Raw genomic sequence first — 13,701 nt, forward strand, 5'->3', positions numbered from 1 at the left:
TTTGTAATCCATTACTCTTCAATGTGGTCCTCTTCCATTTCTTGCTCAGGTGCTGGTTCACCAATCTCTTTTGGCTCGACGGCAGGAACTTCTGGGCCAGGCTGAGAAGGCTCACTGGGCTGTTGGGCAGATTCTGCCTCCACGTCCATATTTTGCTCACTCGAAACGGCGTCTCCTCTCTTGGCAAATGAAACATGCAGACGTCTTCTACCGTATTCATAGTTGTCCAGTTGGTTGACTGCGGCAATCGCACCGTCAAGTTCCTGGAATTGAACAACAGCAGTCCCTGCTGGTCTATTTAGATCATCAAATTGAAGTTCGGCACGCTTAACGGAAGCGATACTTCCAAATAGGTCAAAGAGATCCGTCTCAGACGTCTCCCACGGCAGATTGTCCGCGAAAATGGTGTCGTTTGGTTCACCCTGTCCCACAACACCAGCAACAAACTCGGAGTTTCTAGATTCCGTTGGTCCCTGGGGCTCCTTATTGAACTGCTTTCCAAGTCTCACTTCAATGCGTCTTCCATCCATGTCGTAACCGTTAAAATCAGCAATCGCCCTATCAGCATCCTCCGAGTTCTCAAAAATCACAGTGCCAAAACCCTTGGAACGTCCTCGATGATCCTCTCTCACGTCAGCACGAATGATTGGACCGCAGCTTTTAAATAAGTCTTTGAGGTCTTGCCATCTCACACTGAACGGTAAGTTTCCAATGAAAACTTCATAGCCTTCGGTTGAAGGAGGAGGTGCATTTCGTCTTCTTTCCTCGCGACCAGTGTTTTCTTTTTCTGGGGGAGGCAGATCTTCTCTAACAAAAATCTCACGGCCCTCGTACATTGTGCGATCAAACTTGGAAATCGCCTCTTGAACAAGATCTTTGTTCGCAAACTCAACGGTTCCCATTCCGCGAGATCTTCCACGAGAAGTGACCACATCTGCACGCACAACTTCACCGACTTCGCGGAAAAGGTCCTTCAAATCGTACCAAGTGGTATGATAAGGGAGGTTTCCAACAAAGATCGAGTTTTCGTAAGCTCTATTAGATTTTGACTCATTCTCACGTGGACCACGGCCACGAGACTCAAACCTGCTACCAATTCTTGCACGCAACGGTCCTCCTCTTCCTCCTCGGCGAGAGGAGAAACCGCGTCTATCGTCTCTTCTCTCGTTCCGACGTGGAGGCGAGCGAGACCTCTGGCGCCATTGTTCCCTCACAGGTGACCTCGAACGATCCTAAGATGTTAGGTTTTTAGCCATAAGTTGCATACTTACCCTGTTGTATTCATCTAATTCCATGTTGTCAGACATAATTAGTGGAAAATTTTGATGTAGCTGAATTGGATTATAGGAAATATTTTCAGTTGATTAGCTAAATGTCTAGACATGCTTATATAATACTAACTCAAGCGAACTCATTTCAGTGATCACGACCATGTGCAATGTGTTGGATGCTGATTCTTTTTGCATATCTAAAGCCAGTGGACTACAGAGGTTTCCATGCTATTATCTAAATCGAGAGCTAATAAATGCCACCAAAGTCGAAGCTAAGAATGTATTCCGTCCTACTGATCTGATATCATAAGACTTCTTTATTATTCACACCAATCTACTTGGCATAGGGAAACATAACGAAGATCTCATTACTGAATTAGGATGACGGAGTCGATAAACGGTACTTTGATATATCAGCAACCAACCGATTTTTAGGGGGAGTAAGTTTTATCCTTTACTCTTTTGATTATTGCACACTTGATTTAGTTTAGATACCCTTTGCATCCTGGGGCCCCACATAAGCATGGAATTCTTTCCTCATCATTGGTCTCCCTTTCAAATTTATAGTCGTAAGTTAGCTCCTCGTTGGCCGCAATATCGCGCAGAGCGTAAATAACAATTCTCTTCTTTCCTTCCACCTTGATGATCTTTGCCGTGCACGAAGGCACGCAACAATGATTAATGAAACGAGCTATGCCTCCCTTTTTGGATGCATCAATAACGGTATTCTCATCAATACGGAACAGATAGGACGAGCCAATGCCGGATCGAAGGTACTTCTTTTCTCTGACTTCAGCCACTTGTTGCCGAATTCGCTCTCCGACATACTCTATAATCATCTCTTTGGCAGCAATCGGCTCTAAAGCATACAGACCCCAGTTATGGATGGCCGATCTGGCAAACTGGACAGGTTTTTTCCGTTTCGTCAGCTGGTTCAAGTCCAAAATATCCGTTTCAGAGCCCAACATCTGTTTCTGGGCGCTGATGTCCGCCGCAAACCGACGATTATTAGCCCTATTAACCCTAGAACTTTGTATTGCTTGCGTTTCACCCTCATCTTCGTTTTGAACAGTATTCAAAGGCTTGTGGGCTTTCCGGCGATGCAAAAGGTACTCGCTCTTTATTTTGTCAGGTATTTTATAGTAGCCTTGAGTGCGGAAGCTGCCAGTTGAATTGTGCAATTTATCGTTCCTCAAAATTTCTTGTGAAAACTCAATCGCTTCCGCATCTTCTGCACTTGTCTCAGCCATGGAGCTTAGATGCTTGATTTTCTTCACGTATTCTTTGTGTTTCCACGCCCAAAGTTTGACATCTTTGATTTCTTCGCTCTTTGGTAAGTCTTCGAACGCTTTTCGTGCGAAAGCAAAATCTTCATCATCATGAATGATCGCTTGCAGGCTGTTCAGATCAAAGTCCATCTGACTATAATCGTCATCATAAACCGTCCTTCCTACATCATGAGAAGGCTTGTATAGCTCGCTGACCAAATGGTCTTTCTTCTGAACAGGCTCAGATTCCTCATTCTGACGATCCAGTGACTCAGGTGACGTTGGCTGCGAGGTGACTTTCGATTCTGAAAGATCTTGAATATCTTCCTCATCCGAAGAAGAAGTGGTTTCTATGGCAAGCATCTTTTGTTTCTTGGAAGCTTTGTTCTGGTCGCCATCCTCTGATTCGTTGTCAGAGTAGTTCAGCGCATGAGCCATAGGAACAGCATTGAGCTTACGTTTGTACTTTTTCTCCACAGGCTTCCGCCTGAAAGCAGATAGCGATGATATAGGGATAGATTGGTGCTGAACGGTGAATGTAGAAACACCCACATGCCCATTCAGGGAGTCTGCCTTAGTTTCTTTAGTATCCTCTTTTTCCTTCAGATACTTTTCTAGAACAGATTTGTACTTGTTGCTATCCAACAACGAAAGCAATTTCGGGCCGATTACTTTCTCTCTCAAATCTTTGAGCAAATAGTCATGAAACTCCCTGATTAACACTGCTTTTGCTTGACCAGCGTGGCCAATTCTTTCACCAATCTTTGTCTGGTTCATCAATTCATCAGGAACAACGAAGTCCATGTACAATTTGTATTTGGAGAAATGTCTTCCGTCTTCTTCGTCAAAGCATTTTTCAGCATCTGCAATATTATTAAACACAACGTAGAAACCAGATTTGTGAGTTAAGATTCGGTCAAAATTGTGCCCAGAAAGAAGCTTTCGTATGTCTGACGAGTTCACATTGCGAGTGTTAACGAATTTATCTGGAATGAGAAGAAATGGCCTATTCGCAATGTGTTTATCAAAGTTGAACGGAAGAGTGACCGAGGACAAAGTTCTCACATGACGGTCATGAGCCGAGAGCTTCACAGGCAGCTGATCACGGCCCGTCCTATTAAGTTTCTTGCGTTCCTCTCGCTCGCGTCTCTGCTCTTCCCTCTCTCTCTTTTGTTCGTCGCGTTTCTGCATCATCTGCAGCTCCTGCTGGCGTCTTCGCTCTTCTTTTTCTTTAATCAGCTGCTGTTTCTTGGTATCCAGGATTCGATTGTAGATAGTATTAAACAGTTGATCGTTGTTGTTAAGTCCACATCGAAGGTACTGGCCTCCGATCTGCAACTTTTTGTGCACTGCCGCGACTGCTTTGGTGGCCGCTTGATGCGCTGAATCAGGATCTCCATCATAATCCAATACACACAAACCCAGTGGGACTGCCGTTAAGGGGTCGTCAATGCCTTTCAGGTCCGAGATTTTACCAAACTGAGCGAAATTATTTCTGATGATCACGAGCGGAGTTGTGGTCGGAAAATTCCAGATGACAAGTTGTGATGATGGCTCGGGCCCCACAGAGTATTTATCGTACTTATATTTGGGTATGAGTAAAGAGGTGTGGGGGCGCCGCAGTAGCTTTGGTATCTTTTGAAGCGCTTTTGGTCGTGGGTCCTCACATAGTCCTCGGTCGCGGTCTGTGAAGATATATATGGGTTTTGAGCCTTTTGATGGGTCCTTTCGCAAATCTGGGTCGTACGTGATTCTGGAGCTGCGGTGTTGTTTGTCTTTACCAACTTCAGCAGCTCTTTTGTCCGCACGATGGTTTTGACTAGGAACAGATGAATAGTCGTAATAACGCAAGAGAGGTGAACTCTCGCTCCTTATCGTATCTGGGGGAGTTGGGTATCTACCATGTGATCGGTGCAATCCACCGTATTGCGGATCTTCCCGAAGTGGCCCCCGGTACGCGTTTCTATGGAAGACCATGCAGATAAATAAAATACCAAGCAATTTGATATTTTAAAAAAATCGGAAAATAGCGTGAAGCACACAGATTTATGTCGCGCTTTGTTGCCGCAGATGAGGTCAATGACGAGGATTTGGCGAAGCAGGAGGCACACGAGGAGAAGCTGTTGAGTGCTTTCGAGCAAGAGAAGAGCAAGGAGGGGCGCAGGACGCTCGCGCAACAGCTCAGGGAGAACAGGCAGCAGAAGTACAAGGAATACAAGGACAGCATGGAGGAAGAAAACTCTCTTTACAAGTGGTCTCAAAGAGACATGGAATATTATGGGAAACTTGAAGAAGAACGAAGGTCTAAGAGATTGAAGGAGAAAGCAGATATTGAAAGGGAGATCACGACTTACAAGCAAGCTATAAGAGCGCGCGAACGAACAGAAAACAGCTCCATCATTGACGAGCTCGAAAAAATCGAAGCTATGGAAGGGCGCAAACGAAGAAATTCCACAAAAGACAGAGCTTATAGAATCAACAAGCGGAAAGCCACAGCGCGTGGTAACAACTCTGATCGCGCTCAGTTACCAGACAGCAATTCTGACACCGCAGGCCGGATTCCTCAAACTCGGTCACAAAAGGAGAAATCTCTTAGCCACCAAAGAAGTCAAGTGTCATGTGCTCCAAAAAAACCCATTCAGTCGCAATTTGGCTATTCCTCGGAAAGCGAATAATTAATTATATAAAATTTCATAAAATTTTGTCCATCCATTTTCATGTTTTCGCTTTTTCGCCCATTGGTCCAATTTTCATTTCCACAACTGACCCGTGGACTTGCGAAAACGCACCGTGCCACTTACAGAAGATGGCGTAAGACAGGTACCGGCTACAAGCGTGGATTGCAAGGCCGCAAGCACGGAAACGCTGGCCACCCGCACAGCATTTTGAAGAGGAGAACTGGAATTACCTACGCTAACCATATCCAAGAGAAGCAGCTCAAGCGTCTAATGCCCTACCTGTGAAACAATCACCAGATCTGTATATACAAAAATTAATACAAACGAAGTACTAACGAATTGCAATCTTATGAGCGATTGATCTATGCATGCAAAGAGGAGGAGTCCAGCTCACCGTATTCATGCCACCCCTCCTCGTTTTTCATCTCCATAGTCTCAAAGTAGTGGTAGTTGACTTTGAGCGTTTGTGCAAATGGGACGTTGTCAAAAGACACGATTCTTAACTTGCAATATGAATTGTCTTTGATTTCTTTCACGACCTTAACGAACTCGTCCAAAGTTGGTGTTGGCTTTTCATTAACATGCGTGATGAAATTCGTGACGCCAATGGTGTATAATCTAGAGGGAGATCCTGGCGCCATGGCCGTACAATAGACTTTGGAAGGTAGTTGTTTGATCACTTGTCTTACACCATGATGAGGCTCCTGTAACACAGCACCGGCCCAGTAGACCATGTGCTTAGTGACAAAGGAGCTACTCAAAACCAAAGGAACATTGATGTCCATGATTTGCTTGTTTCTGACGATTTTGAACGCAATTTCGTTTTTATTCTCTTCGAGGTCTCTGATAACATGGTCAATATCACGAAATTGTGTGATGACTCGATTATTTGCACTCAGCACAATATCTCCGTGTCTGAGACCACAAGAGGGCTTGTTATCGAGTGAAATGCTTACCTTGGGAACGCTGAGCAGTCTGGGTTGATCTGCAGACTTTTCTTCAATTTTTGTGATCCATTCCTGCGGAACACCACTGATTCTAGCATTAACGATAGGGATGTTACCAAATTCAGCATCAATGAATTTGAGCTCCGGGACCTGCTGGGTTTTGAGGTTTTCGAGTTCCCAGAGCACATCTGTAGCGTCCAGCCCCATAGAATAGGTCTTGTCCTCGTCCGCGTCGAAGGCAAGCCAAAACGCGCGGACCAGTCCACTGGGGTCACAAAGAACTCCAGAACCACATTGCTGGCCTAAGTTTGAGTCAATTAGTAGGGCTTCGAAATTGGAGGCCTTGAATCTGGGGGAGGTGACATTATTCGGAAGATGTATGATTCCAATGTCACTGACTTTTGTTTCGTCAACAACCACCCTCTGAGCTCTGTTGTGGCCAATAAACACCACTTTGTCACCTCTTCCCAAAGGCTTCTCGCCGAACTGGGGAGTTTGCAAAGGAGCCAATATTAATTTGGGATCGTATTTCAAAATAGCATATCCCTTGGTTGGGTGTAAGAAGACAACCTTAGCTGGCACTATGATCGATTCTGCAACGGTCATAGTAACATCCAAGAGGTCATGAGGTACACAGTACCTCGAAGCAAGAAGATATCCGTTGGTAGCATCAATCACAACTGCGTACGACTTGCGAGATTGTCCACTGAACGAATCCAGCGGGACAGGCATGGTGCTCTTTAACATCACCAAAGAACGATCGAGTTGCTTACAACCTTCAAATTCGATCGGAAGCCCCACAAACTTGGCATTTTTCGGGGACAGAGCCGGTGGTGGTAATGGTTTCTCTTGCAGAGTTGTGAAATCCCAAAGACCAGTCGTGTCGTTTCTTTCTGCTAAACGGAAACTAGAGTGCCAGTGGCGATCGATTTGGATGATTTTGATAATTGGGACATGAAGGTCCGTAAGATGGCGGCACTTGACGGTCACAAAAGCAGAGTCCGGGATTGATTTCATGACCTCGATGAATTCGTCGAGATTAGACACATCTTTATCGTCGATCGAGTCTAAGAGCCATCCATTAGGAACATTGTTGCCAAACACAAAAGAGCCAGCGGCATTGCTAACGTGAACACCTTTCACTGCCACTGCATAAATTCTAGCGAGTTGGTAACTCAGATCATTGAAAGTTGCACCGCAAACGGTGACGTACCGTCTAGGTGTAATTGAGTGAAGATCTCCAACAGTACAGCGAACAGTTAAATCTTTGCCTCCTCTCTGAATGACTATCTCAATCTCTTTACCGACATGAGTGTCCAGAATTTCATCCACAGTGATAAATGTGGATATCAACTCTCCGTTGATCGATATCAAACAATCACCTTCTCTTATCAGCCCATCAGCAGGGCCTTCAGGTAACGTGACAGCAGAGACTAGAAGACCATTGAGACTCGGAAACTTTTCTCTCATCAGTTTTTCTGTCTCTGCGCGAAGTCCCAGCCGGCGACATTTATCGAACGGTTCCAATAGCCATTGAACTTGAATACTTCCTCTCGTAATAGGCTCGTTATTCTGAATGCATTTCAGAGCGCGAAGAACTCGATACACAGGCAGAAAAAAGTCCGTAGAGGTTTCTGTATTACCTCCTGCTTGTAAAGCCACCGCATGGCCATCTATATTGACAACGGGGGAACCCGAGGACCCTCCCGAAGCCGAAGCTGCTGCTTGCAAATATTCTGTGTTGAAGTCGTTGTATGAGTTAATTCCATAGTCTGGGGCATTTCTGTCGAGTCTTGAGATGAAGCCGGAGAGTATAGAAAGTTTTTCACCCGAATCGTTGCCTATGACCATTATTTCTGCTCCGATCTTGGCAAGATCTGGCCTTAACTGTAATTCACCAACATCCATGTATTTTATATCTGCTGGGTTATATCTGAGAAATCCAAAGTCGTGCACGGGATCCCTGTAGATTGGTTTGACCTCGCATTCTTCATGGTTATCAAACACAGCATATCCGATGAAGGGCCCTGGTCCAACGACATGTCTATTAGTCAGAATTATTCCCAGTTTTGCGTCAACAACAAATCCCGTAGCCTCACTGCAAAGAGCGCTCTCCGTATCAAAGTTCACCACTTGAGCAAAGTGGATCGAAACCACAGATTTGACAACTTTTTCCACGATATGCTGCCATCTCGAATGATCTTGCTTTACAAAGTCTCCTAGCTCAGATCCCAACACTGAATCCACATCATCCATGGATATATCATCACACTTTTGTTTTTTAGCGTGGCCATTTGACGGAGGATCTCCATGTCGCTTAGGGTGATAATCCTCAGTCTCGAACATGAAAATAAACTTAGTTTTTCAAAAAATTATTTTTACATGTACATACATAATTTTCTAGGTGCTCGTCTGTTTCTTGATACTGCCTATCCAATTTTCATACTCGCGGATCGCACCATCGGAATAGTAACACACTTGGTTTCCAATGAAGGAGTTAAGTGTCGGCAGCCCAAATGGAAGCTTGGATTTGGTTGTCAACAGGTCTTTGTCCTCCAGATCGCGCACCCACTTTTCCGTTTCGCATAATTTTTCAACTAGCGCGATCCAATCCAGTAGTTCATTATACTTGAGGCCACCGTTTTCGTGCACCTGTAGATTTTTGAAAAACTGTGTTTTGAATCCCATTTTGGCATCCACTTTTTCTCGGTTTAGCCTCAAGAATGCGATTGAGACCAGTCCACATAACAATCCCCATGGACTTTTGGTACGGTAGTAGTAATTCGTATACGTCTTTAGTATGTTCTTTGTAATGTCTTCTGGCAGGTAAAACTTGTTGCAAAATGAGATCAAATGAGCAGTCGTGATAATCGTGTCGTCGTTCAGAGACCGGTCTGCCATCGACAGCATCTTGAATCCCTTTTTACGTCCTCTTTTGGAAGGGCCCTTTATTTCATCTGCGGCAGCAAGCAATTTGTCCTGCAAAGACTTGGCTGCAGACCCGATATCCAATGGTTGTTCGTTCTTGATCTCCGTTTTTAAGCTCCTGGGTGTGCTCTCAGGAGTTGCTAGCATATTCCTCGTTTTCGAGGGTGTCGATCTTGGAGTTAAAGCATTTGCACGCCTCTTACCAGGTGTGGATTCTGGTGTTGCTAGCTCGATGATTCTTCTCTTCGAAGGAGTTATAGGAGGCTCCACATGTCTCTTGCGGCCCGTTAGTTGATTTCGAAACTCCTCCAGAACAGCAGCTGCCTTACGTTTGGGAGCTGGTATACGGTTCAAGTTGGGGTCTGGGAGATCAAACTTGTCCTTCAGTTTTTCGACAGCCAGAAAACAGCATAGATGGAACCGTGCGATTTCCATTTGGGCAGCCAAAGGACAAGTTTGTTTTGAGGAAATATACATGTAGTTTGCATAATCAACTACTTCCCTTGGATAAGGTTCTGGCAGCGTTGGAATCACGTCTCTCAATGCACTCAAAATCAGCTGCGACATAGATCAACGGGCAAAGGATCTGTAATCATAAAATATTGCAACCCAGCCATTTTTTTATTACCAAATTTGTATTAATTAAACATCTTTACACCTTTACAAAGAAGTTGAGGATACAAATGTGGAGTAAAAATATCCCTTGTTGATTCCAATGTTTAGAGGGTCTCGTTTGTTCCATACAGTGCGTGCTTTGCGCAATGAAAAAACGGTTTCTTCTGTAAACCAGGTTTTGCAAGAATCTACAAACCAAAAACAAATCATTAGCGGAGCTCCAGCGGAGCTTGCCGCAAACAGAATGGTTCGTATCTATAAAGAAGCGAAAGCGGCCACGCAATCGTCTGCCAACAACGCGAAATACTGGAAAATTGACTGGGATGTGCTTCCTAGAGGAAACAGGTGGGAGAATGATTTGATTGGGTATCAGTCTTCAAGTGACTATATGCAAGGCACCAGACTTTCTTTTGAGACTAAGGAAAGTGCTATTAGCTTTGCTAATAATCAGGGATGGGATTATTTCATCCAAGAGCCAAAGAAAAGGAAGTTCAAGAAGAAAGAATACGCGGCAAACTTCTATCATTCTTCCGGACCTTTGAAGCATATCAGAACTAAGTAGTTGACTACAACAAGTTATTTATTTATTTTATTGAGACAACAGTTTACAGACATCTCCAAGTACATCACAGCATCATTATATGGCTTGCACTCCTCAAATATATACATTAGGCATTTCTTTCTATTCCTGCACGTCTCAAGATCTCCTCAACCTTAGCACTCAAGATAGGATCTTCCTTGATCTTCAACTGGATCTTGGAGGCCTCCATAAGAGAGATTGCTTGAACTCTGTCGTCATTGGATCTAGACAATCGACATGCCTCTTCAAATAGTTCAATGGCATCCTTGACTTTTTGCGCCTGGAGATAAATCTGTCCTAAATTGATTCTTGCAACTTCAGACTTAGGATCCAGCTCGCATGCGGTCTTCAACAACTGCTCGCATCCGGCGATGTCTTTGTTGACCTGGAAAATAGCCGACTTATTTATGAGTGGCAAAGCACCTATATTGAAGGTTGGCAAAACCTCCTGCAATCTGGCAGCAGTATCAAATTGCTTTGCTGCAGCTGCGTAGTCTTGTCTATCGAACAAGATCTCTCCATAATAGTTTGGAACTTCTGGAGAAGTTGGAAACTTTCTCTTGGCCTCCCTGAATAGTTCATCACAGGTAGCAGATTCACCTTTTCTGTAGGCAATACAGGCCAACTGAATGTGACCGAATACATTTTCAGGATTGTAAAGCTTGGATTTCTCGAAGTTATCCTTGGCCTTGTCCAAATCTCCCATCAAGTAAAACAATTGTCCGTAATGATAATAAATATCTGGATCTTCAGGATTCATTTTGATGGCCTTTCCAATCTCTTCATCGGCAGAAGCAAAGTCGCCCTTGTCAGCATTCACAAGACCCAAAAGAACGTGTGTTCTGCATCTTGGAGCTAAACTCAGAGCCTTGTTGAAATTGGAAACCGCAGATTCAGATTCACCCTTGAGGAAATCAAATGTTCCCTTATACTCATAGGCGAGGGCAGCATGCTTAACGTCCGTGTTAGAACTATCTTTTTCGTAGCTGGTCACCGCTTGATGGAACAGGACATCTGCGTTGACGTAATTATCGTAAGTATCCTTGGCCATCTCATTCAAGCCCTTAACCAAAAACTGGGAACAAGACTGATCCGGGTACTTAGATTCATCCAGGTCAATGTTTTCTTTAGCAAAAGCACCAAAGAAGGAAGAGATAGAAGAAGAAGAAGGCAGTTCTTTTGGAAGCGTGGAAAAACGCTCTTCGTTAATCTTGTTGGCCAACTTCTTCAAATTTCTTTCCAGAAATGTTTCCGGAGATTGATCGTTCAAACCACCGTAAATGGTCAAAGCTGTAAGATCATAGATGGCTTCTTCGTACTTTTCAATGTTTTCATAAGCATGTGCTCTTCTGAGTAAGCACTTGGAGTAGCCTGGATTCAATTTTAAGGCCTCGGTACAGTCATCAATACATTTCTCATGTTCGCCTTGGGCAGCGTAACAAGCAGCTCTGTTGGCATAGAACACCGGATCGGTTTTGCAGAGCAAGGCCAGACTGTAACATTCAATTGCTGGCTTGAAATCCTCTGCCTTGTAGTACTGGTTTCCAGTTTCTTTCAATGCCAATGCCCACTTGTTTCGTTCCTCCTTGGTCATACCCTTGACCAGGTCTTCAGTCACATTTGGTAGACCGGTGCTTTCATTGATTGGAATATTAGAGGAAGGCCAGTTAGCAGTGACTGTGGCAGGCTTTTTCTCCGACTTCTTCTTTTTCTTGTTCTTGTTTTTCTTCTTCGATTTCGAGGAATCATCCAAACCTGCACTCTGTTGGTTCAAATAGTACAGCAATCCAGCAACCGATCCGGCACCTACAATGGCCGTCACAGCTAGTGCAACCTTGTGCGTTTGCACAAATCTTGAAAGCGACGAATCCGACATCTCAATTTCTTATGTCTACGAGAGTGTCAATTCCAAACTGAGTGTTTTGCTTGCCTCTCACTTATTTTGTTTGATTTCTTCCGACTAACGATTTTTTTTCTCCATCGGAAACATAAGAGTTAAAAACAGGTGCATGTCAAATGTGCCATCAAAATAGCTCTCGAGGAAAGTAAATAGCACAGGCTTTTTTTTAAGTCTTCTTTGTTTGACCTCAAGCACCTGGGAGTAGCATGGTTAGAATCCATTTATAACAATACTTGCCTCTTGAGATACAAAGATGAAAAGACTAAGCAACCGAATGGTCCAGACGGTAGCTCAGGCCTACCAAACCGTGTCAAACGCAAGAAAGCCTATGGCTTCAACAGATATGGGATCCATGAATACCACAAGTTCGTCGAATTTACATTACAGGACATCCACCGCGCCTGCAGGAGTTCCTCTCTCAAAGATATTGAGTAACACATTTCCTCTATCTGTCTCCGAATCTTTCAAACATTACTTCAAAAGACATCAGCTCAACAAAATCCAGCATGACCTTTTGTCGGTGTTACCATTTTATCCGACGCCATCAGCCACCCATCGTGCCGAAGTCATTCAGACAGTCATAGACGACCAAAATAACTACATCAATGAGTTTCATATTTCACCAATAGGCAAACCGTCTACAAAACATGTGGTATTTGTGCATGGATACGGAGCGGGACTTGGGTTCTTTGTCAAGAACCTGCAGGATCTCGCCTCCAGGAAAACTGATTGGGATATCCATGCGATAGATTTGCTCGGTTATGGTTGCTCTTCCAGACCCAAATTCCCATACCATGAACCAAATGCCAACTACGAAAAAATAGAAGCATGGTTTACGGAATCTCTCAAGAAATGGTTCGAAAGAAGAAATCTCAATAGAGACAACACCATGGTCGTTGCACACTCAATGGGGGCATATATTTCCGCTTTGACGAATTTCAAATACCCTGAGCTGTTCAATAAATTGCTGCTAGTGTCTCCTGCCGGAATCTATAGCACTCGACAGCCCGAAATTCCTCCATGGTTTGACAAATTGTGGAATAAAAATGTGTCCCCTTTTGCATTAGTTAGAAATGCTGGGCCGCTTGGTTCCTACTTGACTTCAGGCTGGACTGCAAGACGGTTTTCGAAAGACAGCAGCATCCTGAACTTAGAAGAGCAAAAGTTGATGCACATGTACACCTATGCAATCTTCAATGCTAGAGGATCTGGGGAATACATGCTGAACTACATGCTTGCACCAGGAGGGGTACCTAGAAATCCATTGCTGCGCAGAATCCACAACCTCAATTGTGATAGTGTATGGTATTATGGTAGCTACGACTGGATGGATAAGATGGGTGGATTGTCAGCTTGCAAAACTTTGAGGGCCAAAGGACTTCGTGCAGAGATGAAAATTGTCGAGGACAGCGGGCACCACCTTTATCTAGATAATCTTGCGGCATTCAACGCTCTTGTCGCTGATGAAATGAAATAATGTTTAACGATTAAAATCAATGAATAATTTGATAACT

The 13,701-nt window shown here is 44.1% G+C and overlaps 8 protein-coding genes across 8 annotated transcripts; 3 read left to right on the forward strand and 5 right to left on the reverse strand.

The window, feature by feature from the left end:
• Positions 1-11: 11 nt before the first annotated feature.
• HPODL_02901 (Single-strand telomeric DNA-binding protein GBP2) lies at positions 12-1,307 on the reverse strand (the record flags this gene model as incomplete). Its single annotated transcript, XM_014077229.1, has 2 exons — positions 12-1,232; positions 1,272-1,307. 2 exons carry the CDS (start codon positions 1,305-1,307, stop codon positions 12-14), a joined length of 1,257 nt encoding a protein of 418 aa, XP_013932704.1.
• Positions 1,308-1,753: 446 nt separating this feature from the next.
• HPODL_02902 (histone-lysine N-methyltransferase SETD1) lies at positions 1,754-4,516 on the reverse strand (the record flags this gene model as incomplete). Its single annotated transcript, XM_014077230.1, has 1 exon — positions 1,754-4,516. One exon carries the CDS (start codon positions 4,514-4,516, stop codon positions 1,754-1,756), a length of 2,763 nt encoding a protein of 920 aa, XP_013932705.1.
• Positions 4,517-4,587: 71 nt separating this feature from the next.
• Positions 4,588-5,214, forward strand: HPODL_02903 (uncharacterized protein; the record flags this gene model as incomplete). Its single annotated transcript, XM_014077231.1, has 1 exon — positions 4,588-5,214. The coding sequence occupies one exon, from the start codon at positions 4,588-4,590 to the stop codon at positions 5,212-5,214; it is 627 nt and encodes a 208-aa protein (XP_013932706.1).
• Positions 5,215-5,579: 365 nt separating this feature from the next.
• Positions 5,580-8,510, reverse strand: HPODL_02904 (Pro-apoptotic serine protease NMA111; the record flags this gene model as incomplete). The annotated part of the gene is made up of 1 exon (XM_014077232.1): positions 5,580-8,510. One exon carries the CDS (start codon positions 8,508-8,510, stop codon positions 5,580-5,582), a length of 2,931 nt encoding a protein of 976 aa, XP_013932707.1.
• A 54-nt stretch (positions 8,511-8,564) lies between these two features.
• HPODL_02905 (uncharacterized protein) lies at positions 8,565-9,659 on the reverse strand (the record flags this gene model as incomplete). The annotated part of the gene is made up of 1 exon (XM_014077233.1): positions 8,565-9,659. The coding sequence occupies one exon, from the start codon at positions 9,657-9,659 to the stop codon at positions 8,565-8,567; it is 1,095 nt and encodes a 364-aa protein (XP_013932708.1).
• A 148-nt stretch (positions 9,660-9,807) lies between these two features.
• HPODL_02906 (NADH dehydrogenase (ubiquinone) Fe-S protein 4) lies at positions 9,808-10,269 on the forward strand (the record flags this gene model as incomplete). The annotated part of the gene is made up of 1 exon (XM_014077234.1): positions 9,808-10,269. One exon carries the CDS (start codon positions 9,808-9,810, stop codon positions 10,267-10,269), a length of 462 nt encoding a protein of 153 aa, XP_013932709.1.
• A 106-nt stretch (positions 10,270-10,375) lies between these two features.
• Positions 10,376-12,163, reverse strand: HPODL_02907 (uncharacterized protein; the record flags this gene model as incomplete). Its single annotated transcript, XM_014077235.1, has 1 exon — positions 10,376-12,163. One exon carries the CDS (start codon positions 12,161-12,163, stop codon positions 10,376-10,378), a length of 1,788 nt encoding a protein of 595 aa, XP_013932710.1.
• A 298-nt stretch (positions 12,164-12,461) lies between these two features.
• HPODL_02908 (cardiolipin-specific phospholipase) lies at positions 12,462-13,664 on the forward strand (the record flags this gene model as incomplete). Its single annotated transcript, XM_014077236.1, has 1 exon — positions 12,462-13,664. One exon carries the CDS (start codon positions 12,462-12,464, stop codon positions 13,662-13,664), a length of 1,203 nt encoding a protein of 400 aa, XP_013932711.1.
• Between the last annotated feature and the right edge of the window lie 37 nt (positions 13,665-13,701).

Source organism: Ogataea parapolymorpha, chromosome VII (assembly GCF_000187245.1).
Source record: "Ogataea parapolymorpha DL-1 chromosome VII, whole genome shotgun sequence".
In the NCBI taxonomy this organism is placed as follows: domain Eukaryota; kingdom Fungi; phylum Ascomycota; class Pichiomycetes; order Pichiales; family Pichiaceae; genus Ogataea; species Ogataea parapolymorpha.